The sequence below is a fragment of the Pempheris klunzingeri genome, chromosome 9, assembly GCF_042242105.1.
Source record: "Pempheris klunzingeri isolate RE-2024b chromosome 9, fPemKlu1.hap1, whole genome shotgun sequence".
Lineage (NCBI taxonomy): Eukaryota > Metazoa > Chordata > Actinopteri > Acropomatiformes > Pempheridae > Pempheris > Pempheris klunzingeri.
Genome location: NC_092020.1, coordinates 14657529 through 14685092, shown reverse-complemented (window position 1 = coordinate 14685092; position 27564 = coordinate 14657529). Strand labels below are relative to the sequence as shown.

General features: G+C 38.9%; 1 protein-coding gene across 2 annotated transcripts; it reads right to left on the bottom strand.

The window, feature by feature from the left end:
- Positions 1-1330: 1330 nt before the first annotated feature.
- Positions 1331-27564, bottom strand: klhl4 (kelch-like family member 4). Of its 2 annotated transcripts, none has more exons than XM_070836495.1 (11): positions 27448-27564; positions 13763-13930; positions 12389-12525; positions 11738-11934; positions 9070-9282; positions 7808-7994; positions 7510-7734; positions 5451-5613; positions 3906-4118; positions 2967-3138; positions 1331-2593 (listed from the first exon to the last, which is right to left on the bottom strand). In XM_070836495.1, exons 2-11 carry the CDS (start codon positions 13903-13905, stop codon positions 2534-2536), a joined length of 1710 nt encoding a protein of 569 aa, XP_070692596.1. In that variant the 5' UTR covers positions 13906-13930; positions 27448-27564; the 3' UTR covers positions 1331-2533. The 2 variants fall into 2 exon arrangements, with proteins under 2 accessions (XP_070692596.1, XP_070692595.1); XM_070836494.1 differs by lacking the exon at positions 27448-27564 and adding an exon at positions 21927-22487.

Genomic DNA, 27564 nt, shown 5'->3' with positions numbered 1-27564 from the left:
ACTTTAAAGTAATGCATTTTATTTCAAGTGATTTAGGTCTTGTTGAATACTGAAAAGGGTTCATAATACGACTCTATATAATGTATCTATATCATATCAATCTATATCATAAGATTCTTTATCAGAATTCAACTTCAGCTCAAAAGGTAGTACTGTGCCACCTTAACTGTGATTCTAAATTATCACTGTTTTTATTACTTAATAAAAACATATATGTTACTCTCGTGAATATCTGTTCATTGCCATCATACTGTTGTTTATTTAGTTCAATATTATAATGTAATCCACATGTTTCTTTGGGCCTTGCAAGCCAGAATCAGATTAGGAAACCTGACAACTTTGAGGTGGTGTATTGCATCATACTCTGAACACGTGGTGCTGACTTTCTCAGTGTTTAGATCAGTGTGTGCTTCATACTGCGGTTACTAACCTATGGGTAGCAACAAGACCGGGTGGGCAAATCAGTTTAGTCTTGCAGATGTGGAATTTAAGATTGCCCAATACTAAACAAACCCTCAGGAGAATAATATAACAGAAAAAGAAACCAAAGGAATGTAGCCCAATTGTAATATTCATATCCAATTCAGGGACAAACTGAATTAATTTTCATCATCATGGTCTGTTTCTACAGTCCTTACACTGTGCTTTTGAATTAACTGGACAGAGATATATTAAGATAAGTGTTCTACATGCTGGGGCTTTCAGTAATATACTGAAGAGGTGACCTTAGGTGAAAGCTTAGGCGCTTGATTGATTTCTATTATGAGATCTGATTGGAGCAGATAACATGTGTATATCGACGGAGACATGGATTTTGCAAAGGAGGGTATACCTTCAAATCGAGTCTTTAAGGTATTCTGAAAAGATTTAAATGTTTCTGAATTATTACTGCACATATGGAGACATAAGTTAGAGTTTTGTATGAAAAAACCATCCAAATCTAATCAAACAAGCAAGAGGAGGGTGAGTGGAGGATGGAGGGACTTTGAAACTATTTGATGGCAAACAATGGAAAACAAAAAAAACAAAAGCAAGCAGTAGCAGTTGGTCCTCAGTCTGTTGACAAGAAAGTGAAAAAAAGCAGAGCGATATCAACAAACATGCCTGCTTGATTTAAAAAGCGGGTGCTGCAACGAGAAGAAAACGGAGGTTAATGCTGACATCAAAGTAGCTACCAAGTCTGTTTAGTCAAAGCATCAGTTTAGTTTACTTAAAGCAGAACAACAAAAGAAGTCAAAATCTGCCCGCTGCGGGGACACATTCAGCTCTAAACATGGATTTGAACATGCAGAGAGGACTGAAGTCATTTTATTCATTGGTTTGCATGCTGTACAAAATCATGATAAAAGCATAAAAAGTAACATTTGGCCCCCAAAACATGTTATAATAACAGTTACAAATTGCTCTCACTGTGATAAAGTCAGTAATGCTTTGATTTTATGAGCAGAACAACCAATAACAAATTTAAGAATTGGAATCAAAGTCACATCAGATTTCCTAATCCTGCAGATTGTTAGTTGTGTTGTGAACGATAGGATCGTCTAACTGACCCAAAAAATACAGAAAAGACAGTAATCTTGATATATAATATTATAGAAATCAAATAAAACATTCACTCAGCTAGCATGCCTGGAGATAAAGACAAAAGAATGATAATAACTGTAGTTACCAGAGTGCACTGGGGTAGGCATGATTCTATCAGCACAAATGTAGTTTGAGAAAGTTCACAAAAATCTGTACAGCAATGTGAAATATCAATATGATATATTTTCTGTAATTCACAATTTTGTAAACTTTTATTTGATACGTAACAAGACTTCTAAGACAAGCAAATGACTTTGGTGTTCTGTAGCTACAGGCTTGATAAAAAAAGAACTCAAGAAAATGTCCAAATATATTATTCAGCAAAAAAGTTTGATTTCATTCCTGTTCTTCAAACTCATCATCCTCAGTGTTCCCCAGTGGTCATCTTTGCTAAAGAGTGAGAATCTGTTCATATCACCCACTAAGGAAAGACACTGGTACATGGTTACATTAATGTATTAGAACAATTTTCATCTGAGTGGCTATAAAGTGAAATATAAACCCCAAAATATACTGTGTGTATGTGAAGTCTCTGTATAGATGTAAACTAACGAGCAGGCGTATTTACTCAAAGTGTAACTTTTACATATAATATTACAGACATACACAGAACTCTTCAAAAACTAGTATAACAAACCAGTACAACAAAGACTTGGCACTTGCTACAGCTTAGCCAAGTCTATGAAAATTCTTGATCGGTTGAGAATGTGGAGAATGTGCAGTCCTCCCCTGTGGGCAGACATGTCCACTATGACAGAAACAATGGTTTATGGGCAAAGCTCTGTCTGTGTTTCCCTCTGAAAAATCTGGAGAGCCGAGTTAAAGGAAAAAAAAAAATAAAAATGAAAACATGACTCTCGAAGGATGTGTCCTTGATCTGTTGTTTTGTTTGTCCACTCTTCTTCGCTTCTCTCTCATTTGTTTCCCATGCTGTTGTGAGACAAAACGCTCAAGGCAATTTCACCACCACCACGCAGGCGCCTGCCCTGCCAATGTTGAGAGGGACCTCCTACAGGAAGACAGAGAGGTTAACATGCAGCCTCTCATCTGAGGCTGTCTTCAAAAAATCCTATTTTACTTCATGCAGATAAGAGGGTCGCAGAGGCAGAACTGGAAAAAAACATATTGCGAAAAAGAAAAGCAAGCTATAAAATATTGATAGTATTCAGTGACTTCAGCAGATTTATGCTCCCGAAGAGTGTTAACTGGTGCCCTGATGTTATGTGTAACAAGTTCTGGCAAAAACAAGCCACCATTGTCAAAAGTTCCCTAAAATTTTATCTGCAACATGATATTTCTATTTTATTTCAAAAATAATAATAAGATAACATCTAAACTGTGTTATACAACTATGATAAATTAGCTTTGGTTCATGTGATTACCTCAGTCCACTCATTGTTCTGTGCATCGTAGGACTCGACAGTGTTCAGATATGACTGGCCATCGTATCCACCCACAGCATAAAGCCTGTCACCCAGCAGGCAGACACCCACCGCATCCCGGGAAACACTGAGAGAAGACACAGTGGTCCACGTGTCCGTCTTTGGGTCATATCTGTAATTGCAATGATAACAAAAAATTAAGACACATCATATGATTTCACACCAAATTATGTAATTTAAAAGTTGAAATATTACTTAATATATCAACTATAAAAGCTCAGTACCAATATTTAAAATGCTCTCCTGTGACTAAAATCACTGCTTTAGAGATCACTGAACCGCTATCACACTGACTAAAGCCAGAAAATATAAACATCAGACAATCATAAAGGGATGTATGCTTACATAAACTATTTATTATTTGAGAAATGTCAGGAAAGTAAATAAAACATCATATTTTGGAAAATATAGCAACTGTGTTTCACGTATTAAAATAAATATGCAGATGCTTGTAGAGGCATGTATATGCACCACTTACAAAATAATGATACAGATTAGTGGGATGTTAATTTGAAAGCTGCAGCAGCCAAACATTTTCTTCACATATCCAATTAATCGGAAGCCCATAAGAATTAGGCAAAATTAGCAGTTTTTTCCACAGTGAGTCACATCAGGTTGAGATTCGGAAGGATCATGTAGCCACCAGATGGTGCCAGATACTGTAAAATGAAACCATGTGTGAGACCTATGATGTCTTCGATTGAGTATCGTGCCTCAAAATGCAGGAACAGGGTGGGGATCAAGAGGAGTTGTCTCCATTTTGTTTTTATGTGAAAATCAAGATCCCCACCCAAGTCTGAATTCCATCAACTGCAATCAGGAACCGCTTACGCAACATTTTTGTTTTTGTGTATTTTCTCCAGAGAAGAATTCACCGACCTCTCAACACAATCGGAGAGTCTAGAACAGTGGTTGGAGGCGGGAGCGTCGTGTCCGCCTACAGCATACAGGAAGTTGTTGTATGTCGCCACACCCACTCCTCCTCGCCTCTTGGCCATGGGAGCACACATGCTCCACTTGTTGGTGTGCGGATCAAAGCACTCCATTGACCTCAGACATGAGCTGCCATCTCGACCACCTACTGCAAATAGTCTGTGAAATGAAACAAAATGGGCTAAAACATCTGACATGCACATACAGAAGTACTGGATCTGGCAGTGGTAGCTCACGTCAGTTGTCAGCTGTTTCTAAAATAATGACAGAACGGTGATAATGTGACAGAGGATACAGCAGTGAGCAGTAGATAGAATTTTTCAAAGGCCCTTTCCTTAAGAGTGTTCTCTCCCAGAAAGATCACATCAGTGTTTTAAGTGCTTGTAGCTCACGGGCCCAACAGCAAGAAAGTAGAGGCTGGGGAAACAGTTTCCTTGTTGTCTATTTTTGACCTAGATGCAGAAATAACTCAGCATCGACTTACACTGAATACTGGATGTAGCCGAGCAGCAGCCTCTTTCCTCCTTCAGCACACAAACATATTCAAATCAGGCTGAGAGCAGGTCTATTCTTTGCTTAATTTACTCTCAAGTAGTATCATGTGGCATTTAATACATTACAAATACATAAAGTGTTTTGCTTTTATAGATTCTAGATTACACTGTAGAAATTACCACACTTACAACAACAGCCTTTGCTGTGAGCTGCTGACTACTTCACAGCCACACTGTAGTTGATCTCACAAAGACCACAAAGTTCTGCATTCAAAGAGTATGATGCTGTGAGAGCACTAATACTGCACTTCAGCTTTTCCTGGACAAAGTGCACTGTGAGTTACATAAGCATGCCTGTGTCATTGGCATTTTCCAAAGTAAAACATGCTGCGGTGTTATAGATTTTTTTTATTTTCATGTCTATAAATCAACTTTCTGAATATTTAATGGTCATAATCAAAAACATAGTTACATTATTTTTGCATGAAAACAACATTTAGCACAAATAAGAGCAGGTATGATGTTCATAGTTATAGTTCAAGTCTACAAATAAAATGATTTTGTATATTGGCTAACACGTGCACAAAATGGTAAGGTAGTTTGAACACTGGAATATTTTTCCTATACTTAAAAAGCAAACAGACAGAGCCCATTAAAAATCATGCTCACTGGCATTTTTGTTGAAGATTATATTTAATTTATATAGAGCCAATTCATAACAAATATTATGAAGAAGACACTTTCCATAAAGAGAAGGTCTAGACTAAACTATTTATTTAAGAGAGAGGCCCAACGATTCAAGAATTCAAAATTAAGGATTCAAGAATCCCCACATGAGCAAGCATCAGACATCAGACTTATCTTCCTCCTCGACCTCAGCCTTCGTGATATGTCAAAGTAGCAGAAAGACAACAATATACTTTGTCTCTAAATGAAAAGCACATTTTAGCATTAAGCCATGTTGGGGTGATCTGCAACTTACTTAAATGCAACTTACTTTCCATTGAGTGCTGTCACTCCCATGGTGCTCCGGGGTGTTGACATACTGGCCACGTAGTTCCACTGTCTGGCCTGTGGGTCCCAGCGTTCCACTGTGTTGAGATAGCTCCAGCCATCGTGGCCTCCCACGGCATACATAGGACCCTCCAGCACAGCAATACCTACACAGATGGAAACAAATGATACATTTCGAAGTTCTGCTGTTTTGTTGAGTAATTTTGTAATGGAAGAATATACTTGTACTTGTGCATTTATGTGTATTTGTGTATAGAAACACAAGAGCAAAGTGTCCTTGTGCTCATTAACATTTATATTATTCTAGTATTTCTGTTGCGTGTTTATCATTGTGTACAAGCACACAATAAACACTGTTACATCTAGCTTAACGCTTTCACACAGATTTCAAAGCCACAATATACTGTATATCTCGAGGCAAATGAAACAAAGATTCTCTTTTTCAAATTCTCATCCCTACATCATAAATTCTCATCATAAAGCATAATGTCAGTACAAGCAAATGTAAACCACATGTCCATGAAAAATAAATGAAAAGACATGAAATGACAATGACTTTTTTTCAACAGTTCTTGGAGCGAGCTAAGGCAGAAGTACGTTTCTCATTTTGGAAGTGGGTCCTTCAGTGGACCAAATCTATTCAGAAAACAGGAAGACTGTAAAACTGCATTGTTATTCCTCATTCCAAAGTCACAGAGGAAAGCACTTTGCACCAGCAACTTCGCAGAGGATGTTTTAACACGATGGATTTTTATATTACCACTCTTATTTCTTTTGGTGAGAGTTCAATTATTTTGAGGGAACATGAAGGCTAGACCACATTCAGAGAATCTCGAATGACATAAACACTGTCAGACAGAAACAATTTGTGTAGTCAAACTCGCTTTTATTACTGACTGGTGGTTTTGGAATGAAAAGGAAATACTTTTCTTTTTCTTGTCTTCACCCATAATGCACACAGCAGGCAACGGTCAGGCAGGGATGCTGGTAGACACTAAGCTCAAATATATTCAGACTCAGAAAATATACACGTCACAAGCAAAGCAGCGAGAGATATTTGCTACAGAAAAGATCAAAGACGACACAGGTAATCTGTACAGTGTGATCTCCTGGGCTCTCTGATACCTACGACCACACTGGGTGAGTGAGCTGAATGCTTTGACAAGATCTCCCTGTTCTGTTACCCCGACCTGTTTTGACTGCGAATCAAAACTCTTCTGATATGAGATTTATTGGGCAGGGAGGCGCAAAGAAGAGCAGGGTCTGCCAAGCTTTGATAGGGGAATTGGAAAATATCAAAGGTCTATCTCAAAAAGAAATGTGTGATTTTTTTACAGCATGCCAGCTGTGACCCTGCTGAGCATGCATCCTGCAATTTTCGGTGTTTCATAACACCAGGTAGCCTGACCGAGTTAAAATCTCAATCCTTGAAATAGTTGAAAAGATTTATGTTTTATTGTCAGCATGCTCCGAAAACATTATAACGTTAGAAGGAATTTGACTAAAATATTAGAAAGATACACATAATATCATATGTGAACCTTTGAGAATGATAACAAAGAATTTTCTTCATGACGTACAGAGCTGAAAGGTTTGTTGAATAATCAAAGGATGTAATCAATGAACATTTCAGTCATTTGTCAAGCAAAAATCCCAAAGAGCCACTGTCTCCAGTTTCTCAGATGGGAGAAACTGGTGGTGATGGTTTTGTATATATAATAGTAAACTGAATTGAATTTGGGGTTTTAGAACTGGTGAAATAAGTTGGGCATTTTGCATTATTTTGTAACACTTTATAAGCAAAGCTATTAATCAGTTAAATGAGAAAGTAACTGGCACACTAACTGATACTGAAAATAATTGTTAGTTGCAGCCCCACCAGTTAAAAAAGTGATATAACTTGGAATGGCAGCATGCCTCTAATGTAATTCACTGGCCTACACAAAGCAGTGTTTTTCTGTCAGCATTATTAGATTATGTTTTGTTGTATTATGTTTTAATGAAATAAGTGAAGCTGCATTTGCCTTGAAAGACACACTCACCAAGTCCATGTCTATGTGTTGACATGGGGGGCATGGTAGACCACACTTTACTGACTGGATTGTAGCACTCCACCATGTTGGACGTCTTGAGTCCATCCCTCCCTCCGACCACATACAGCTTGTTGTCTATCACTGCCACGCCAAACTGCAGCCGCCGCCCGTTCATGACACCAACCTGGACCCAGGTGTTTGTCCGCAGGTCATACTTCTCTATGGTAGTGGAGCCTGAAACCACAGATGCACCAGGAATTACAAATTAACAGTGTTGCTATGTATTGATACTGCGTATGGGACATACCTTTGGTAGCATCCATCCCTCCTACAGCGTAAAGTGCACCCACAGTGGACTTTCTAGGTTTGGTTCTTGGGCTCTGAAACATGGGACGTCTCTCAGGCAGAAGATGGTACTTCATGGCCTCCATCAACAGCTTTTGGCATTCCAGATCATCAGAGAACATCTTGTTGTTTTCCAGATCTGCAAGGAGCTACATTTCAAGGAATCACACCATTAGGCTACTTCATAACCATAATATAAGAAGAAAAAACGTATGTTTAGAAATAGTATTTATACAAATCAACTTTTGACAGATGCAATGACAGCAAATGAATGAAATTACTTTATATATGAAATATTAGATTGAGATTAAGAGTGAAGCACGGTTTAAATAACATGTGAAATGAGGACCCTGATACATATAAAGTAAAATATAAAATTCATTTGTGCATAATCAGGTTTGGAAAGTAATCTGAGAGGTTGTCTGAGAGTGAAAATAAAACAGTTCACATAAAACAGGAGATATATTCATACTTCAGATCTGCCAACAATTATCCGTGATGTTATGTAAATTAGGATGCCACCGCTGTAAAACAAAGCTTTTTTTCAGAAATCCAGCATTCATAAAACATGAGTTACAGTGTTTAAAAAAAGAACATTTTAAACATAAGCGAGGTATTAATGGCCTGACAATGCATATAAAAACTGCTGTGTCACACTGTCAGTTTGATTTCTCACTTAGAGGGGAGAAGGATTTTACTTCAGGCACTAACATAACAAAAAGTGATTATTGACAATGCAGTGGTTCATTGTCTTTCTGTGGTCAGTTGGAGGACTGAGGGTGTACTGGGTAACTATAGTAACTGCAGTAACTGTATCTGATTTATAGCTAAAAGAAGAAGTTGATTAAATGCAACTATTTTGATAATCAGTGAACTGTGTCAATTTCCTTTGTCTTATATGATACTAAACTGGATATCTTTGGATTTTAGACTGTTGCTTGGACAATAAAAAGACATTTGAATATGTTATATTAGGATCTTTCCTAAGATTTTACAGACAAAACAACAGAAAGCCTGTAAAACCTCATTATATGTAAATCTAGTAAATTGCACCCTGGTCAGCTGCACAGTGACAAAGATCAAAAATGTCTTCTTCTGTCTTAAGTGAGGACACAGGAGTCACTGTGACAGTTTCCAGTAGTTTCCAGCTATAAACATATGAACCTGAACCTTATTGTACCTTTTCCTCACTCCCCAGATCTACTCCTTTACCTGCTATCTCACCTGGGGAGGAAGAAGAGGCAGGCGGATAAAGGCAAGAAGCACCCCGAGGTCCTGTTGTCGATGCTGCACATCGTACCGCACCCACATCATCAAAGCCTGGAAGATGGTTTCCTCATCTGGGACATTGATGTCATCGCTGGAGAGCAGCTTAACAATCTCAGCTGTGGGGAGCAGCAGGAACTCCTGGTTCTGAATGACCTCCAGGAAGTGTTCCTGGAACATAGAGGAGACATGGAGGAGGCAGATAATCATCAGTCATTAGCCGAGGGGTTCGGTTGGTGCAGTGCTGTGTGTTTGTGCTTGTATTTCTTTACTTATGAGGACCAAATGGACAAGAGAGGTGAAGAAAAAAAAGAACGCAAGTACACAGAAACCTTTAAACTGGCATCTGCTATCATCTTAAATAATTGGTAACCACAGTGAAATAGTCTCCATTTCTAAAAAGTTTTGAATGAACAGATGAAGCTGTCATCTGCTTTACTTAGCTCACTAAATAAAATGATCCACACAACAGCAGGCTACAAATCAATCTGGCATGAAGCATCTCCAAAAAAGCTTCTTCAAAAGCTTATGAGCTAGTTTTGCTACTGATCATACATAGCACCATTAAGCCTTTACATGCCTTTTAATGAGAAACAGAAAGGCACTGCACAGCAACATTACCATCACACCAAGGCAGTGTCCAGCTCAAAGTTCTGTAGAAGCTGTTCTCTATTGCCTTCCTAAAGATTGATCTTCCATTTACTGGCCAGAAGCCCAGGCGATATTACAGAACTGCATGGCTACCTCTTCAAGGACATTGTCTCTGGGCAGCTCCATTAGAGATGATGCTATATAAAACACCCCGCTCTCTACCTCCTCTATAGTATATCCAACATTAAACCACATGAAAGACATACAGAGCAATCCCTGGACATAACCATGCCTCATTTTGCTTTTTGAATGAGGCAACTGAGTCTTAACCTCTAAAGACCTGGCGTACACATGCGTGGACATCACATTTTGGGTTATATTACCATAGTAGTTAATTCTGCTAAGAAAAAATGCATATCAAACAAGACCTCGGGTCTTAAGAGGTTAAATATTAAGATGCCAGGATAACTTCGACTAATCAAGCACTCACTGCAGAGTGGATGCTCAACAATTACGAAAAACATGCACGCTATTGATCATCAACTTGCAACAAATTACAGTGTCTTGGTCCAATCTATTATGAGAGCAGGTTTTAAAGGCTTAACACAGACAGCCTTAATGAAATGAGGGACATCTATTGATCTGCTGTGGTAACACTGAGGGAGAAATTCCATCCAGCTCTTTGACTTTGTTTTGGACCAATCATTTGTAATTACCAGTTCCGAACAGCTGACAGCAAAACTGAAAGCTTATTCGAGCCTGTTTCATAACCATTTAAAAGGATGTGTTTTCAGATGCTGGCAAACTCATTGGTGAGTAAACTGCATGGAAAACAAGATCAGCAGGAGAGGACACTAATTGATTTAACTACTGCAAAAGAGTAATTGTGTAATAAGGAGGAGGAGGAATGTGGGTGTTTAATTATGAGTGAGGCTGGAAGAATTACCCTTCAACAACTTTTTTTATCACCATGCAATTTGCAGACTCTGGCAAAGACATAGTGCTGTATTTTGATGTAAAATTGGGATTCATTCACAAAATCAAATTCTGTAATATTTGCTATGATGAAACTGAAATTGTGGTTCTACTGCTCAAAAGAAACACAGTCATCCCAAACAATAAAACGCTACATTTCTGTCTACAGAAACATTAAAAGGGCAACTCTTTCATAAAGGAAAAGGGCGTCAGAGACGGATCTCAGCTGTCATGCTCAACCAGGAAAAACAAGCTTATCAAAACACAACTCCGCTCCACTCAGAACCCAGAGGATGGACTTCCAGGAAGCTCACAGCCCTCACTGCTCATTATTGAAGTGATTGAACAGGAAGTTGGCCCTCTTGTGCAGTTTGATGATTAGATTAACCTCCTGGTCCTGGATGGGGCCTATGTAAATAGGCCGAGCAGATGTCCTTTAGGAGATAAGGCTTGCCTCACACTGTCACTTCTGCAGGGCCAGCAAGACATTATCTGACAAATACGTGCATGAATCTTAATCCAATGCAAATATTCGTCACGGACACATATGGAAATCACATTTTCACAAGTCTGCCAAGGCACTAATCAATGTGCAACAACGTGTTATTTCTTATTGACAGCCACATAACCAAATTAGATAACGTGAAAGCATGAAACTATTCAATTTCTATTCAAATGTGGACGTCAACCATTTCTGGTCATCATCTTTCCATGTTATATTTACTCACTAAAATCACAGAGTATAATCAGAGTTGATATAAAGAAAGTAAGAATCAGAAATAGCAGATGGGCTCAGAGTAAGTCCTGTCAGCACCTTTGATTATGTGGAGCAGAGTTAGTTTAATTCACTATAGTATGGGGCCTTTTATGTGAAAGTACACGAAGAGGTAATTAAACCACATTTTTAAATACTCCTGTTACTGTTATAGCTCTAATGACTACAGCTGCCCCTGTGTATTCATGCAGTAAAGTCACTTTGAGACTGCAATTTCTATTACAAAATAAATAATTTAGCACACCCAGCCATGCAAATGTTGTCTAGCTCTATATGCCCTCCTACCATGGTGTAGTTATGAGCCACATTGAGCAGGTCCACGCAGCCCTGGGCGTCTGCAAAGGAGCGTATTCCCAGGCAATTGGAGGGATGAAGCTGTTTCATCAGGAAGTTACAGCAAACCTGGATGACTTGTGAAAGCTGGAGGAGGCAAGCTGCTGCCAATAAACTCTCGATGGTTTCCTCTTTCAGCTCAAGGACGCCTGCAATGTCAGGACAAGTGAAATAGATTTTTACGTCATGACTGGAGGCAGCCATAAGGGCAAACACAGTGGTGGAAGAAGTATCAATCAACATTTTTCAGAATATTAAATAAATAAATTACTGCACAATTAACCTGCAAGCTGTATTGAAAATGTGTATCATATCTAAGTAAATGAACTTCGCTACTTCTTACAGGAAAACAAACAAGATAGTCATTCCCATGTTATTTTAGCCTATTTTACAATCAAAACACTGTATACCAGAAGTGGATATTTCCAATAAACAGCACAAAGCAGAGTTGTCCTGTAAAAAAAAAAGCAATATTATGTTTAAGTGCTGCCCAGTCAGTCTTCCCAGTGATGAACTGCCTTACTCATCCTTTTTAATCATGCTTCATTTCAGAAGTCTCATAACTACTTACAAGAGCTAGTGAATGTCTTTACGAGCACTCACCAGTGTAGGCAAAATGAACCAGGGATCTGAGAGCCTCCGGATCGACTCCCTCCATCTTGATCTCCTCCTGCTTTGCCTCTCTCACATCGTTGGTGAACATAGCAGCAAAGTAGTCCGACACAGCACTCAGGACCAGTCTGCCATAAAGAGAATGCAGTGCATTAATGCTCTTGTATTGTACATTAGTTTACATGTCTGTCGGCAATCTATACACTGTTTATTTTAAGTGGTTAGTGAATCAATCCTGAAATAGCATTTCATGTCCTCAAATGTAGTTTTACGTCACAGGAAAGGGCACATCCTTGCAGTATGTTGTAACGCATTGTTTTTAGTGTAATAATTAAATGTAGTAATGTTTCTAAACAGTGATTTATACTGCCTGTGTGCTTTTACAGTATGCTAGGTCAGTATGAGAAACAGAGTAACTTTCTGCTCTCCCTGCATTGTGTCGCATTCTACTTTGTCAGTGTATGATAAATGAAATTATCCCACATACTTCATGTTGCTAATAGCCACACTGGTCAGATTTCTAATTACGTTAACTCATTTGTCTAGCTCGCATAATACACTGGTTGATTCATGAAGGACAGAAGAGAGGGAGAGAGAGATCAAATCATGCAGTCCAACAGTCTACATCTGTATTTCCATAATATCGTGGTTTCTAACTTTTATACATATATTTATTATATCGTGTATCATTTATTATGTCTATACAGCATCCATGCTTTGCTTGGCAGTGTCCTATGAGCAAATATAAAGCCACATTGAACCAGGCAGTCAGAGAGATGATCATTTCACCGAACTAGGTCAGTCACTGATACTTTTTTCTCTCTCTGTGGAGCATTCTGGTTTCTGTTTCATGAGTCTGTCTGGATCTGAACTAACAAAATACGCTGGTGGATAGACATACAAGCACATGCACTCGGTGAACGTGATGCCTCTCAGCATTCAGGGGATGTCATGCGATCCCTTCAATTCAGCCATTCAAGCGAGGGCTGGATGCCCAAATATTGACACCTCCATGTAGTGAAGTTCTTCCACATCTCAGATGTAATGTGGAAATGAGGAAAGGTGAAGGTGTAATTAGATCACAGCAGTTTAGATGCAAACCAGTGAACACAGAGTTTGCATATCTTTCCTGTCAACTGTCATCTGAAAATCCGAAGAGTCTGTCTTTGCATTTCAAAGATTGTTCAGTTAGTCCTCCGATAGATTGGACTGACAACATATGTTTCAGCATGCAAACCGAGGTCCAGCCCAAAGCCTGAATGTGCACATTGAAAACTTAATGAAGTGAATCTAGACAAGTGTCTCAACTAAAGCCGATGCAGGTGTAATTAGTGGAATCAAAGCGAATGACGCATAAACACCAACCTGTGAGCTGGTATCTTATGATCCCCTGCTATCAAGAGGACATCACACAGCTGCTTGTGCTGGAGGTAGGTCTCCATCTTGCGGAAAGTCTGTTCTGCATGATTTGTGGCCTGGAAAAACTCATCGGAGGAGTTGGTGTTCATTCTGGGAAAGGTGTTCAGAGCCAACCTGTCAAAGAGAAGCAAGGAGTGAGAAAGAGAAGAGAGATGTAATGCACCAAAGCAATGGACCCTGTCTGTAAAACTATACTATAAATTTGCATGCTGAGGTGTTTTTGTATGTTTTTTGGCACTTTTCCACTTTCTGGCAAAGCAGAGCCATTTGCTCTTCAGACAGTTTGCATGTAATCTCTTCTAAGTTAACAGATGACTACTTTGGGCTTTGTTGCACTAAGCTTTCCCCTTACTATTTATTTAGACAAGAAATAGCAAGCCCTAAACAAGGACTTCACTTGATGGGGACTTCAGAGAATACAAAAAAAGAAAAACATTCAACACCTCAGGTGAGATAAACAAGAAAATTTCAATTTAGGGAGACAAATTAATTAAACTAATGAATTCATTTCACTCACTATTTTCTCTCCCAGTCCATTATCATTAGTATGAAATAAACAAATAAAGACAATAAGCTGTACACAGCAAGATAAGCAACAAATCACTGAAGGCACAAAAGGGTTTATTTGGACACATGGCACTCCTGAATCCTTTATTCCCTGTGGTGTTTCAGCGTCTTTCTTGCCAGTCTAAGCTGAAATTAAAACTGTTATGGACTGAACTCCGTACATAAGTGGATAAATAAGCGCTGTAGTCCATCAGGACAAGAAAGCACCACAATCTATGCAACAGCTTTCCCAGACAGAATTTCCCGGTGTCTGTATGTGTGCATGCCTTTGTGTCTGTTCCTCTGTGCTTCTCCATATCTGTGTGTGCACGTGTGTTTTCCAAAGACGGGGTATTAACAAGTGAGCAAGGCTGCTCCTCACAGTATTGTGGCAAGGCTGAGTCCCTGTCCCCACAGGCTGCTAGATTACATGCTGTTTTACAGGAATCCAAGTAATCCCTCAGACTCATGGCAAATAATGCAGCCCAGTCACTTGGTGTCCTTCACAGACAAGTCCACTCATTGACATTTAGGGTTGTTTGTTACGCTACATAAACAGACCCAACCAGCCTCTCTGGGGGAATTTACTGTCATCTCATGGTCCTTGCAGTGTAAAGACTGACGGTGCCCAAGAAATAATGTCACTACCATTTAAAGCGACACTTTATGTCCCCACTCATTACCACTCATAAGATGATATGAGAGCTGCATAAACTAGTAAATTAAAAGATTTGTCAATGCAAATGAACTGAAAACTCTGTAATGCTTGGCAGCACAATGTATTGGCACATACTAAGATTGATAACACAGGAAGAATGGAGGGGGTGGTGACTCTTATTGATGTCCTGATTAGCACGCTATTACAAAGTTTTTAGCCGAGTGTGTGACTTTCTCCACTTTGATTACCAAAAGAAACAACATTTTCCCTCGGGGAATTGTTTATATTGCTCCTCTGGTCACTGCAGTATCCTATAGTCTAATCTTTATTGGGGGACTCTATGTTAAATCCAAGAGTAATTTATTGCCCTGTCATGATAATTCCCCACTGACTCTGGAGTCTTGGAGAGGAACACCAAACAAGACTGAATAAGCAATAGGGCCGTAAAACTGAGATGCATTGCCTTTGTATTGGCTCCAAGGCATGCTGTAAGGATTTTTCATGCCTACCAATCTCTCCGACACTAATTGCTTTGGTATCACATTCTAGGGAGCAGTAAATTTCTCTGAGGTGTATATTTCACTTTCAGTAGTGGGTTGGATCATCAGAGGTATAGCCCAATTTTATGGAGACACTAAAGCCCCAGAACACCTTACTCCAGAAAAACTGCTTTAGGGACACTGATGTATATTACTAGGCAATTCAAAGAGAGACAGAGTGTGTTTACGGGCGCATTAGTATCCTGGTGTTGAGCTTTTTCCTGGTATTGATCTTATTCGAGATATAATGTTTACATGGAACTTGAGACATCAGGTTGTTCATATCCCTGTATACATCATAAGAGCAGTATTCCAGGTTTCTAATAATCTGTGTGCAGTTGAGATTTGATTTCTCACATCTCAGCCAAAATGTTCTGTACTAAAAAAGAAAGATCAGAAACCTTGTGTCTGCATGCCATAGTGTCCTGGTTTCTATTGCATCCACAAAACATTACCTTACTCCAAAATCCTGATAACCAGTATACTCGTGCGCATGTAAACACAACAGAGCCTAAAATGGCCAATCTTTTGTGGTCTATAAACTATTTCAATGTGACAACATGCACTCCTAGAATAGTGAGAAGGTAAATTAGTCTATATAAAAGAATGAGTTTCTATTTCCTATCCCACGTTATCTTGTACACATGACATTTCCTTCAGTGAGCACATATCACCTGAAGTATTGTCAGTTCCTCCACACACCTTCCCGAAGATGTCACACCACAATGTGACTAATTGGATCTGTGAAAAGATTGCAAATTTTAAAAACTCTGCTATCCAGGTGAAGCTGAAGCTATGTTGTTCTTGCCTGTCTTATTAAGACCTTGTTTTAAGACTGTACTATGCAAACTCTATATGCTATTCCTTGAACACAAGATACAGACAGATGTACATCTAATATAAATAAAGGACAGACATTAATATTAATAAAGACACTACAAAAGAGTTGTTTAAGATGTAATGTTTAAAGTCTGCTGTAATGACTCTGACTTCTCACTGTGCTGAAGCTGTCCTCTTAGATGAACGGCTTGAAGATTCATGATGTGCTTTGGTCAGCCCAGATTAGCCCCTAGCTGTAGAGGTTGTGAGTCAGGCATGTTATTCCATCTTATTCCCACTAGTGTCAACTCCATCCCTCTACAAGAGGGAAAGTCGTGCCTGCCTGGGCCAAATGGGAAATGTCTCTTTCAAAATGGATTATAACAGCCATTTGCCCCTGATGGCTGCTGAGTAGCTTGGATTGGGTTGAGAATCCAACAACTCTTACAAAGCCTCATGCAGCATGTGCCAAATCTATATATTCCAAAAGATCTGTACGCTTCTGTACTTTGACAGTCCGCATGCTGCCATTCAGCTTTGCGTGCAGAGAAATATATACACTGACCGTAATAACTTGATCCCAGTAGTGAGGCTGAGATGATAACTCTGCAGAAATAGATTTTCCTCTCTGCACTTTTCCTATCTCACAGAGGCTCACAACAGACAATCTTCTTCCAATGCCATTGTTATACCGGACATACCTGCTTAATATTGATAATGATGGAGCATAAGTTGCTGCATACAGAAACTGTGTCTTTGGAAATCTGCCCTGAATGTGGCCAGCAGGCCCTTTATGTTAGAGTGCAGTGGAAAATTGCCACAGCTGTTCATAGAAATGAAATATTGCCTCCTTCTATCCCCCCAGCTTTTACCAAAACCGCACACATTGTAAAGAAGTACTGTGATGGTGAAGTCACGTCAGCACAATGTCTGCGAACAGATAATTAACATCTCAGGTGGGATACTGATTCCTGTTTTGAATACTAGGAAACTACGTCAAAAGGCGTTAAATCTTGCACAGTGAAAATGAAAAACCATCAGTCAAAATATGTTAGTTTAATATTAAAATTCTGCATAACTAAGTTGCACACATAAATGAGATCTGCTTGAAGCCACTGAGGAATAATGTGCCAGGGGTTGAATATATTTCAAAACAGAGATTCCATTTTTCATGTTGTTAAGGACAGCATATTAATACTGGTGCTGCCATGAAAAGGTATGATAAATGTTATTGGTATGATACATTTTAATTTCAATATGAGATTTTCAGTCCTTGTTTATAGATTAACTGTGATTACAATGCTGAGCTCTGCATTATAATGCTGAGGAATTTGGTGCAAAATGTGTGTGTGTGTGTGCATGTATGTGCAAAATGTGTGTGTGTGCATGTATGTGCATGTGTTGGGGGTGTCCTTTAAGTGAAAAATGTGCAGATCTTAGCAGAAACCTCTGCTTTGCTGATGGCAGGTTAACTCGCATAGTGTATGAAACTGTCATCAGTGTTGGATTGTCCATAATTTATTTACATCTGATCTTAGTGGGTAAACAAATTAATCTTCATCTTTAAAGCAGTTGGTGTTGGCCTACTGTATATATTAGATATTTAAGTATTTATGAATCTAAGTTTAAGATCCTACATGCATTTGAAACCTATGCATCTTGGTGGGCCTGAAACCTTAAGACTCAAAAGTCTCAATATTTTAACATTTAATGGCCATAAAACTGTTTAGTTTAAATTCAGTACTATGTAAAACACCCTTCTGCAGTTGGATATGATTTAGTTACATTTCATATCTACACTATTACATTTTCAGCTTGATCACAGTTGTCCATGCCTCCATGATTCTTTTTCAATGCAAATTAGGCCTACTGAAGGTAAGAGCCTCAGGACACTGTTGAACCAAGTCATGGCCTCTACTAATAGTACAGATGTAAAATTCATAGAAAGCTGCGTCAGATATTATTTTCTTTGAATTAGGTCCATTTGGGAGAAAAAATAACTCATCCGCATTTGAACAGAAATGAGGGAATGTGCTTAGCATATAATGCTGCCGTATCTCTTCTCAACACCATTCAAAGCCCTGTGTTAAAGCAAAAAGAGGAGCTACTGAAAACTCTGGCTTGATCTTTAGCTTCCATCTGAGATGGCCTTGTTTCAAACAGAATGCTGATTTGGTGAAGCTAAAGAACATTCAGAATCAATTATATGCAATTACAAAATCTCCTAACCCCCCGAGGATTGAGATTACAACAGATACACTGTATTTTGCAATTTACAGCATCTTAAGGACGCCTCTGCTAGATGTGTCACACGCGGACCGAGACCCTATAAGCCGTGTGGTGTTAGGAGGCATCACACAAATATCTGAATTACTGCTGTTGACAGGGGGAGAGGTGGTGGTATTTCTTTTCCAAGGCGGTGGAGAGGGAATTGAGATATCATTCAAACTAAAAGCCCGCTGACTCAAGCCTCTGTTAGTGTTTATGTGGGAGAGGTCAGGGTTTCCATTCCATTCAGGTTAACTTCTGTCATATATTCTCTGCCAACGATGGGGAGAGGTTCTTTGGATCAGAGTCATGAGGACATAAGAAATACACAGTACATAGATGTGTAGGGACATAAGGAGCAAGGGTGGGAAACAACAAGGTTTTATATCATATTTACTCACTGATTTAACAACTATATAGATATGTTTCAGATGAGAAAGTTTATTTAAATCCAGGAGAAAGCTAACAGAAAATAGTAATCATGTAATACTAACATAGACCATGACATGAATGAGTCACTAATTTTTTCTTTTTCTTCAGTACTCATCGCACCCATGCAGGTCTTAGAATGTGCTACAAAATATAATTAGCTACCTTAAATGTAATGACAAAGATATTCTGCATTAGCTTCTTCATCAGGTTTAAGTTTCCAAGATGATTTAGCTTTTTAATTTTATGATTAATCTTTATTAAGCATATTCAATAAATACATAGATTCTTCCAGTAAAGCAGAAGTATTATTTTACCACATTATTTATTCCAGTCAGGTACACCCACAAGTTAGGATGAGCTGTTTTCATTGACTTTGTCAGTTTGACAACAATCTTAAACATTGATAACAAAGTGAGAAACCAAATCAATGAAAAAACTGAAGAAACTGACAAGATTTTTTTTTCCCGTAGACATTGTGTGAATGAAACTAATCACTGAGGGATATGTACCACAAAATGACTGACATATATTTTCCAACTACAGAGAAACGGCTAAAACTTTTGTATTTTTCACAGCCAGCTGAACTCATTTCTACATTCAGCCTGAGGGATTGTGACAAATTATGTGTCAAGGATTTATGATGTGAGACGTAATAGGGCCACCCAGCTGGTGGAGTAAATGAATGTGCATATCTCACTGACATCCACACATCTGTTTAGCCACCAATGAACATGCAAGCCATGGTGTGTCACACAGTCAACGGCCTGATCCACTGTGCAACTTTCTCCATCTATAGCTGCAGTGCTTCTCCAACCATCCTTTCCAGCAACTAGTCTGTCACAGTCATCCAGTGACTATTGATTGCTCCATCAAACACAGCCTTGAAAATGGCATCATGCAACAAGCACGTATTTTCCTGATAACTACTCACATCAAACACACTTTTGCTGCCTTTCGTGCCATTCAAGCCTCTGAATGACCAGAAAACACAAATTCCTAATAATTATGTGAAGATTGCTGACAGGGCGATTCATCTGTTTATATGAAAGGAGGAAGTGATGGAGCTGTCTGTCTGTATTCTTAATGCCACTTAGAATGGAAGATTTATTTTTCTTTGTACATTGTTAACTTTGGGTGAAAAAAAAAATGAAACCCATCATTTTTTGAGTCCAGAGAATCAGATTCATAAATGGATTTCACTATAATCAAGTACAGCTGAGTCAAGGATATCTTTTATGATCCAACAGAGCTGAACCATTTTAATATTTCAGTATCATTGTCAAAATATGATAGCGGTGCTGTATTTTACATGACCATCGTGAACTCAAGGTCCTCCTGAGAGCAGGCGAGTTTCACATTTTCACTGAGAGGCACATCTTTTATGCATGCACTTTTCACACACATGGACCCAAAAACATGAACATCTGCCAATTATGCCAACACGAAGAGCAGAACATTGAGCTAATTCCAAAACTGTATCTTAACTAAGAATAATTCATGTTCTGTTCAGGGAACTTGACCGTCCACTGGCTATGGCATTCATTTAATCCACATTGGCACATTTTTGGCAGTAGACAGAGAATCTGTATCTAGAATTATCTGTTCAATAATGGTGTGCTCTTTATTAAACAAAAGCACAGGATCACTTTCATTGTTCGTTTCACCACCAGGTGCATGGAACAAAAGCACGCAGAATCAGCAAAGCTTAAGGACCAATCACCTTAGAATGTCACAGACAAGATAAAAGGAGACTTGATCTTTTCATCCTTGATGTGAGGTGCTTTTAGTGTGCTGCCAGGCAGCACACACGCACGCACACACTCACACCTTTCTAACCTGTTTACTTCCTGGAAGAAGATGCAGGATTACAGACAAGAAAGAGACAGGGGAAACAAACACAACAAGGAAAGAACAGGATGAGATTTATAGCTGTAAAAAAAACCATCTATGACCCTGAATGTTTAGCATCAGTGTTTGTCGCAATATTTAGGTAGACAATGCATTAAATAACCTGTGCCAGCCACTAGCTATGATAGCTTTTGGCTTATAAAGTGGTTGTAGACACAGTCTAGATAATTCATGTGATTGCTCTACTTCCTCTTTTTATAGGTCCAGTACGTATTACAGGATGTAATAGCTCTTTCCCGCTATTCACTTTTAACTCTATGGAAGAATGCATTTGTGCTATGTATAAAAACTAAATAATCTAAGGAATCAGGTACAGTCCTACAGTTCATGTAATCTGGACCACAACACAGACAAGGGAGCAGAAAAGCCTTGGCTTTTGATCCACTGAATAATTAAAAAGGTGGTTTATGGGTTTATCCTGCCCAACATGCTGTGGACAATGAGCTGAGCTGTCCCCAGGTGAGCCATAGTGGCAGCTGCAGAGTCTGAGTAAATTGGAAAATGATAGCTGTGCAGATAATTTAATCTCATCTTAATTAAAGGATCTACATGCAGGTTGGCAGTGCAAATGTTGAATTAAGTTAAAAAGCTGCATATATATATATACTTTTAATGTATGTGTGTATTTCGTAAGTATGAGTGTTGTGTATTCAGTAAGTAACATTTACTGCTTAAAGCAGGGTTCTGCTCATCTTTCCTGATCACAACAAAACATTCTTACTTTTTAATCCTGGAGGCGCAGCCTCAGGCGTCAGACTTCCTCAATAAGATGCAGATTTTATTTAGCAGCTATACTTTCACTATGAAGCATTTGTTGCCAAAATAGCATCCCACAATCCAGTTTCCGCTAACTGAGCATATGATATGCAAAGTGATAGATGTGGCGTCACATACTAAATCTCTGTCTCCTAAGACTGAGAACACCTTATAACAGTCATACCTCTCTCTTGCCTCCACCTCTGCAGGTTCTTCTGAGCTGTTCTTCACATCTTCCTGGCCAGTGTTGACATCTTCTTTCCTTGTGGTGCTAGGTGAGGAACTGCTCTTTGAAGATTCCTCATTGACCTGGAGACCCTGGATGGTGTTCTGCTGATGATGCCATGATTGATGACCCATTCTGACATAGACAGGTGTGGGCCCTGGCGTCGGTGCCAAGATGCTGTGGACCGGGCTGTTAGTCTTCCGTAGTCCTCCAACGCCTCTTTCCCGTGAGTGACTCTTCAGTCGGCCTTGGACAGGCGTCCCTCTGTGGTCCAGGCCATCCTGCTGGATGTAGCCTCCCACCCCACCAACACCACCACCTCCACTGCCAGCCGAACCTTGGGATGAATGGCTGAACCAGCGCCAGCGGAGCCTGAGGATCTGCTTCACGTCAAATTCCTTCTTCCCCGACATAGACATCCTCCTCTGGGTTTGGAGACGAAGGCAATGGTACGTTGAGTCCCCAAAAACATGGAGAGCAGATAAGAGAAGAGCCTTGGATTCAGTCCTCACTGACTACAATGTGTCTCTTCTCCTCCGTTATTGTCTCACTACTATCATGACCACCCCCTCCTCCTTCTATTACTCCTCCGTTGTTCTTTTAGTGGAGATGGAAAGCAGTCCTCTGCAGCTTTTGTTCCTGTGCCTGAGACTACTACCCTCCCTCCAACTCTCCCTCTCTGTCTTTCTCTCTCTCTTTCCCTCCTGTGTTGCTGCTGTGTCTGTTTGCTGCTGCTGCTGCTGCTGCTGCTGTGCCGCTGGAGCTGAGTTAATGCACATGCATGATCCACACTCCCTCCCCTTCGCCTCCCGTTTCGCTTTCTCTCTCTCTCCCTCTCTGCTTGTCTCTCCTGTACACACACACACACATATATACACACACTCTGAGAGATAGACATATATACTCTGGAAATAAAATGAGAAAATCTCTCAAGCCCTGCCCAGTCCCCTTTGCTGCTGCTGCTGCTGCTCTGTATGTCCCTGTGTGAGCATGTGTGTGTGTGTATGTGTGTGTGTGTGTGATAACAGCATGCTCTTACTGTGAGGGGGAGGTGAGGTATCATGGAGCCAGGATGATGAGGTCACACCTTAACAAAGTAAATCACTGCTTGTTCAAGGAGGGAAAGAGGAAGACTACTAAATACAATGTACTATCAGGGCCATTAGTGGGATCTTCTAATACATGAATGTATTTGGATACACACACATTCTCATCCATAAACAGAAAAGCAGGGATGCATTAATAACTCTCATAAATAACCAACACACAACCAAGACACACTATTAAAGGCAAGTGAAATTTATCTGACACTAACACACACATCTGTGCAGTCTGCTATTCTCACATCAAACAAAATCCCACGGGGGAATGTCTCAGTGTATGTAGCCATGCAGAAAAAATATTCTCCTTCAGTCACTGTCTTGAAAGCCCCCTGTGATTACAAGTGAAAAACTACATACTGATGAACCTTCAAGGTCAGTAAGCTACCTCTTCCCCAGTCAGGGCATAAGAAAGCAGTCTTTTACATTTCAAAAATAGATCCTCCTTCTGCATAAGCTTAATACTGCACCACTGCAGGTAACTGAGTTACCACGACGTAACTCTCACTACCAAGGCAAAGGGATAGTGGGACACAGTACAAGGTAATTTGGGGACATCTGAACAATGCTGAAAGCATCACCAGCAGAAAAGAGCCATACGATGGTATTCCATAAAGGAATGATTCTCAACAAGCGGGTTGCAACCACATAGTGTAGGCTACCAAGCTGCAAACACGTTATCTGATCATCCCTCATTAACATCATGAGTTGATTTCTCATTCATCTGCTACTCACCTTAAATCTCTACAATTTATACACATGTAATGTGGAAAATCGATGTCTCCAGTGCATATACTTTGTGAATGGACTTTGCAGTGAAAGGACACATCTTGTGTCCAGTATATTTGCATATTCATAGATTCTGGATTTTTGAATGACAAGGAACCCAGCCCATTCCCTACCCCCAAGGGGCAGCGAGACCACTCTTGCCAGCACAACTTGCCAGTCTCCACAATCGAAAAGCTTGAGGAAACCTGCTGTAAGATATTCTGTACATCTTAGTGTTTTAGGTTCTTTATCGTAATCCTGTTGTCAAATGACCCCGTTGAAGCCCACGGGACAGGTGTCAATTGGATTTATAAATGAACAGTTTACATCAAAAGATTGTGCAACACAACAAGCCTTATCCTACCTGCTTGATACAATATAGAATCTGTTATGGACTTCAGGAATTTCTCCATTGGATTACCTCAGTCATTGTCAATATTTGGTATGTGAGATACCTATTAAAACCGCATTGTTCATGGTTATATCTGACATAGTAGAACTGCAGTAAGCTTAACTTTTATTCCTGTATAATAGATGAAAATGAAAGCATAGTGCTCTTTTCTAATTTCCACTTCGATGAGAAGAACCTTGCCCTCAAAAAGCTGGATTTCAACATCGTCATTCATCAGCCTTCGCCTCCTGCCACTGCAGGTTTGGAAAAGCTACAAAACCAGCTATTGTATCCACTAGTATCTACATAAGCCATAACTACCCATGTTATTTAATGGGGAGAGGCATTGATATGGCCTATAAAAGATGTTTAAATATCTTCCAGTCACAAACTGCACATCGCCTCAATTCTCTGATTGTAAAATTAAAAGCAGAGGATGAAATTTTTTTCAGAAATGCTTATGCTTCATTGACAGGATTCATGAGTGAGTTACAGCTACCTACTAAAACTGGCAAAGAGAATTATTTTACTTTGTTTCTGATGCATTGTTGTTTGCCATGTGTGAAGACCACAAAGACAAAGATTGCGGTTACTATTCAGACAAGGATTTTCCCACAACTACTGTAAGATGTATTATAAAATGTTCAGCTCAATGCATTATTCAAATGAACTTTATAGTAGAAACTACAGGAGGTTGAAAGACTGTATGAAGTGTGTGGATCATCCGTTTTTATATCCAAGTGTTTATGCAAATGATACCATAAGAATGGATAAGCTTCAAACATTATTTTTTACAGTCAAGAGTCAAAAAACTGAATTATTAATAAGGGCTTTCTTTGCATATAGAAATATTTTATATTGTATGATGTTATTTCAGAGAAGGAAAAGGCCAGCCAAAAGCAACTGGTCCCTATTGGGAATTCTAATAATTGAAAGGATTTATACACATGCTTTGACTTTTGTATCCACCACAGCATTGGTTCAGTTGCTGTGGAGTTTCCTTTTTCTGGAAAGAAAGCCATCTAGAATTGCTGTACCTTAGATCTTCACCTTTTAACATTTACTGTTTCACAACTGGGACAGTGATCATGTTTAATATCATAAATAAATTATGATTTCCATTAATTAAAAGCAGCAAGACCTTTGGACTTATTGTATTTACTGATCACAAGTTTGAGTATGTTCCACACATTTTTATGGTGGTGCACTAAGTGATGCTATAACCAGTCTCATTAAGTGCCATAATAACATGAAATGCATTATGTTTACAGGTATATGAAATTGTGGTGTAACCTCACGCTGCTGCTCCACATCCAGAATAGGATAGTCTTTACTACTGGCATAAAAATGAGTAGTAGTAAATAATAAAAATAATTATTTTATTGCAACATGATTATATGGGATGTTATTGCCTGTACTGAGAAGTTAATAGTTAGTAGTTTCTTGTTTTTGTACTTATCCTTTACCAACTACAATTAATCTTTGGACACAGTCATTATTTATCACTAAATATCAGTATCATGGCAGGTAGCTTGACTGGCTGTGTGCATAAAAAACAGTGAGACTTTACTATCCTCTCTGTTGGACAGAAACTCTCCTCATGTGTTCCACATGCATCTATTTTAGTCCAGGAGGCACTCAATACTCCTTTGCACTTGATACCTTTTTAAAACCAACATGATATGAAAGCAGCATTTCAAAATGTATCTTGAATAAATCTGCATATGTGCTTTTTTGTATTCAAAACACAAATATTATGAAAAATGAAAGGGAACAAAAAGGGCAATTTCCTTGAACTTCATCTTATCAGTGAAAACATGCTCATACTAACTAACCAATTTTATCAAAATCCTTATTAGCTTCCCTGCATTACCTACCAGTACTTGGGAATTAATTCTAAATGAAACTCCTATCATTGCTACATAGAATAAATTGGGTATTCTGAGGACACTATCTATGTGGTTAGAAAAGTATTGTGTATCATAATAATAAAGGCCATTGGAGTGAGATATGATCTAATGTTTAGTAACAAGCCATCACACTAGGTAACGTTTTTCATTCTTGCAGGGGTCAAGGACACCATCTGGCTGCACTCTGCATGACACACAAGATGTCAGATGTCAGACTGGTGAGGTAAACCACATTATCATCCTACATCTGCCTCTGTATTGAACATACCTATGTGCCTTGACAACAATTTTTGGAGTGTCCAAGATAGGTTGATATAGATATTCTCTGCTTGCAATCAAGTTGTAAGTTAAATGCCTTAAATGTCTCTTGATATATATTACAAGGTAATTTTGTTATATATTATGGAGAGTAAATCAACAAAAGCCAAGAATCATGTAAGGGATGCTTAACAGCAAGTTGTTAGAAATTCAGTAACATAATCTGCTGTCTAATTGACAAGTGTGTATATATTTTACATTGGATTCACAGGGTTATACTGTGCATGCAAGACTGAAACATGAATGGGAGCATGCTCCACCCCTGGCTACAACTGTAACATCTAACATATATAAACTAAATTCTTCTTGGAAAGATGAAAGAAAGGCCTCACATGTCAAATCAAATTTATGCTCTGTTGGACTTTGACATTTCAAATATTATTGACCATTGTCCATATTCATTAGACTGACAAGACAATATAGCAAATAAAATGCAATGACAAACAACCACACACACCAACACATGCTCACATATTCACCAGCACTTGCACAGCATGCACTCTCATACATGTACACACAAATGGTGATTTGAAAATGTCAGGACAATGTAAAGTACTTCCTTTAAATATAAAAATGTCCAATTTTTTGCTGTAACATCCCTGACATGATTTGTCCATGACCAGGGTACAGAATTGTAATGCAGTGTTTCACTAATTATGGAGGTCAAGAGGGACAAATTGAAAATTTGCCAGAAAATTACGTTTATGTTCCATTTAAGACTGAACTGGCAGACAAGATTACTGTACCTCTTGAATCAATAGCATTCATTGCGTTAGACACATCTGAATGTAACCGAGGACATATCGTAACCACAATGCATAGTAAAAATTAATACATTTACTGAGAAACTGACCAGAGTTATGTTTTTGCTTGAATTAAAATCTCTCTGGCAAAACCCTTATCTGTGGTAATGTATAATAAACATTACTTTACAACAAATATCTTTATAAACATTGTGAAAAATAGATCATTGCAAACAGTAATCTTCTCACCTGAGAAACTGATTCTACGTGTTACTCCTCAGCATTCAAATGGTACGATTATCTTCTAAAATGGATGTCCAATGAAGACGAACTACATGTAATCCAACAATTTACACATCACAGCTG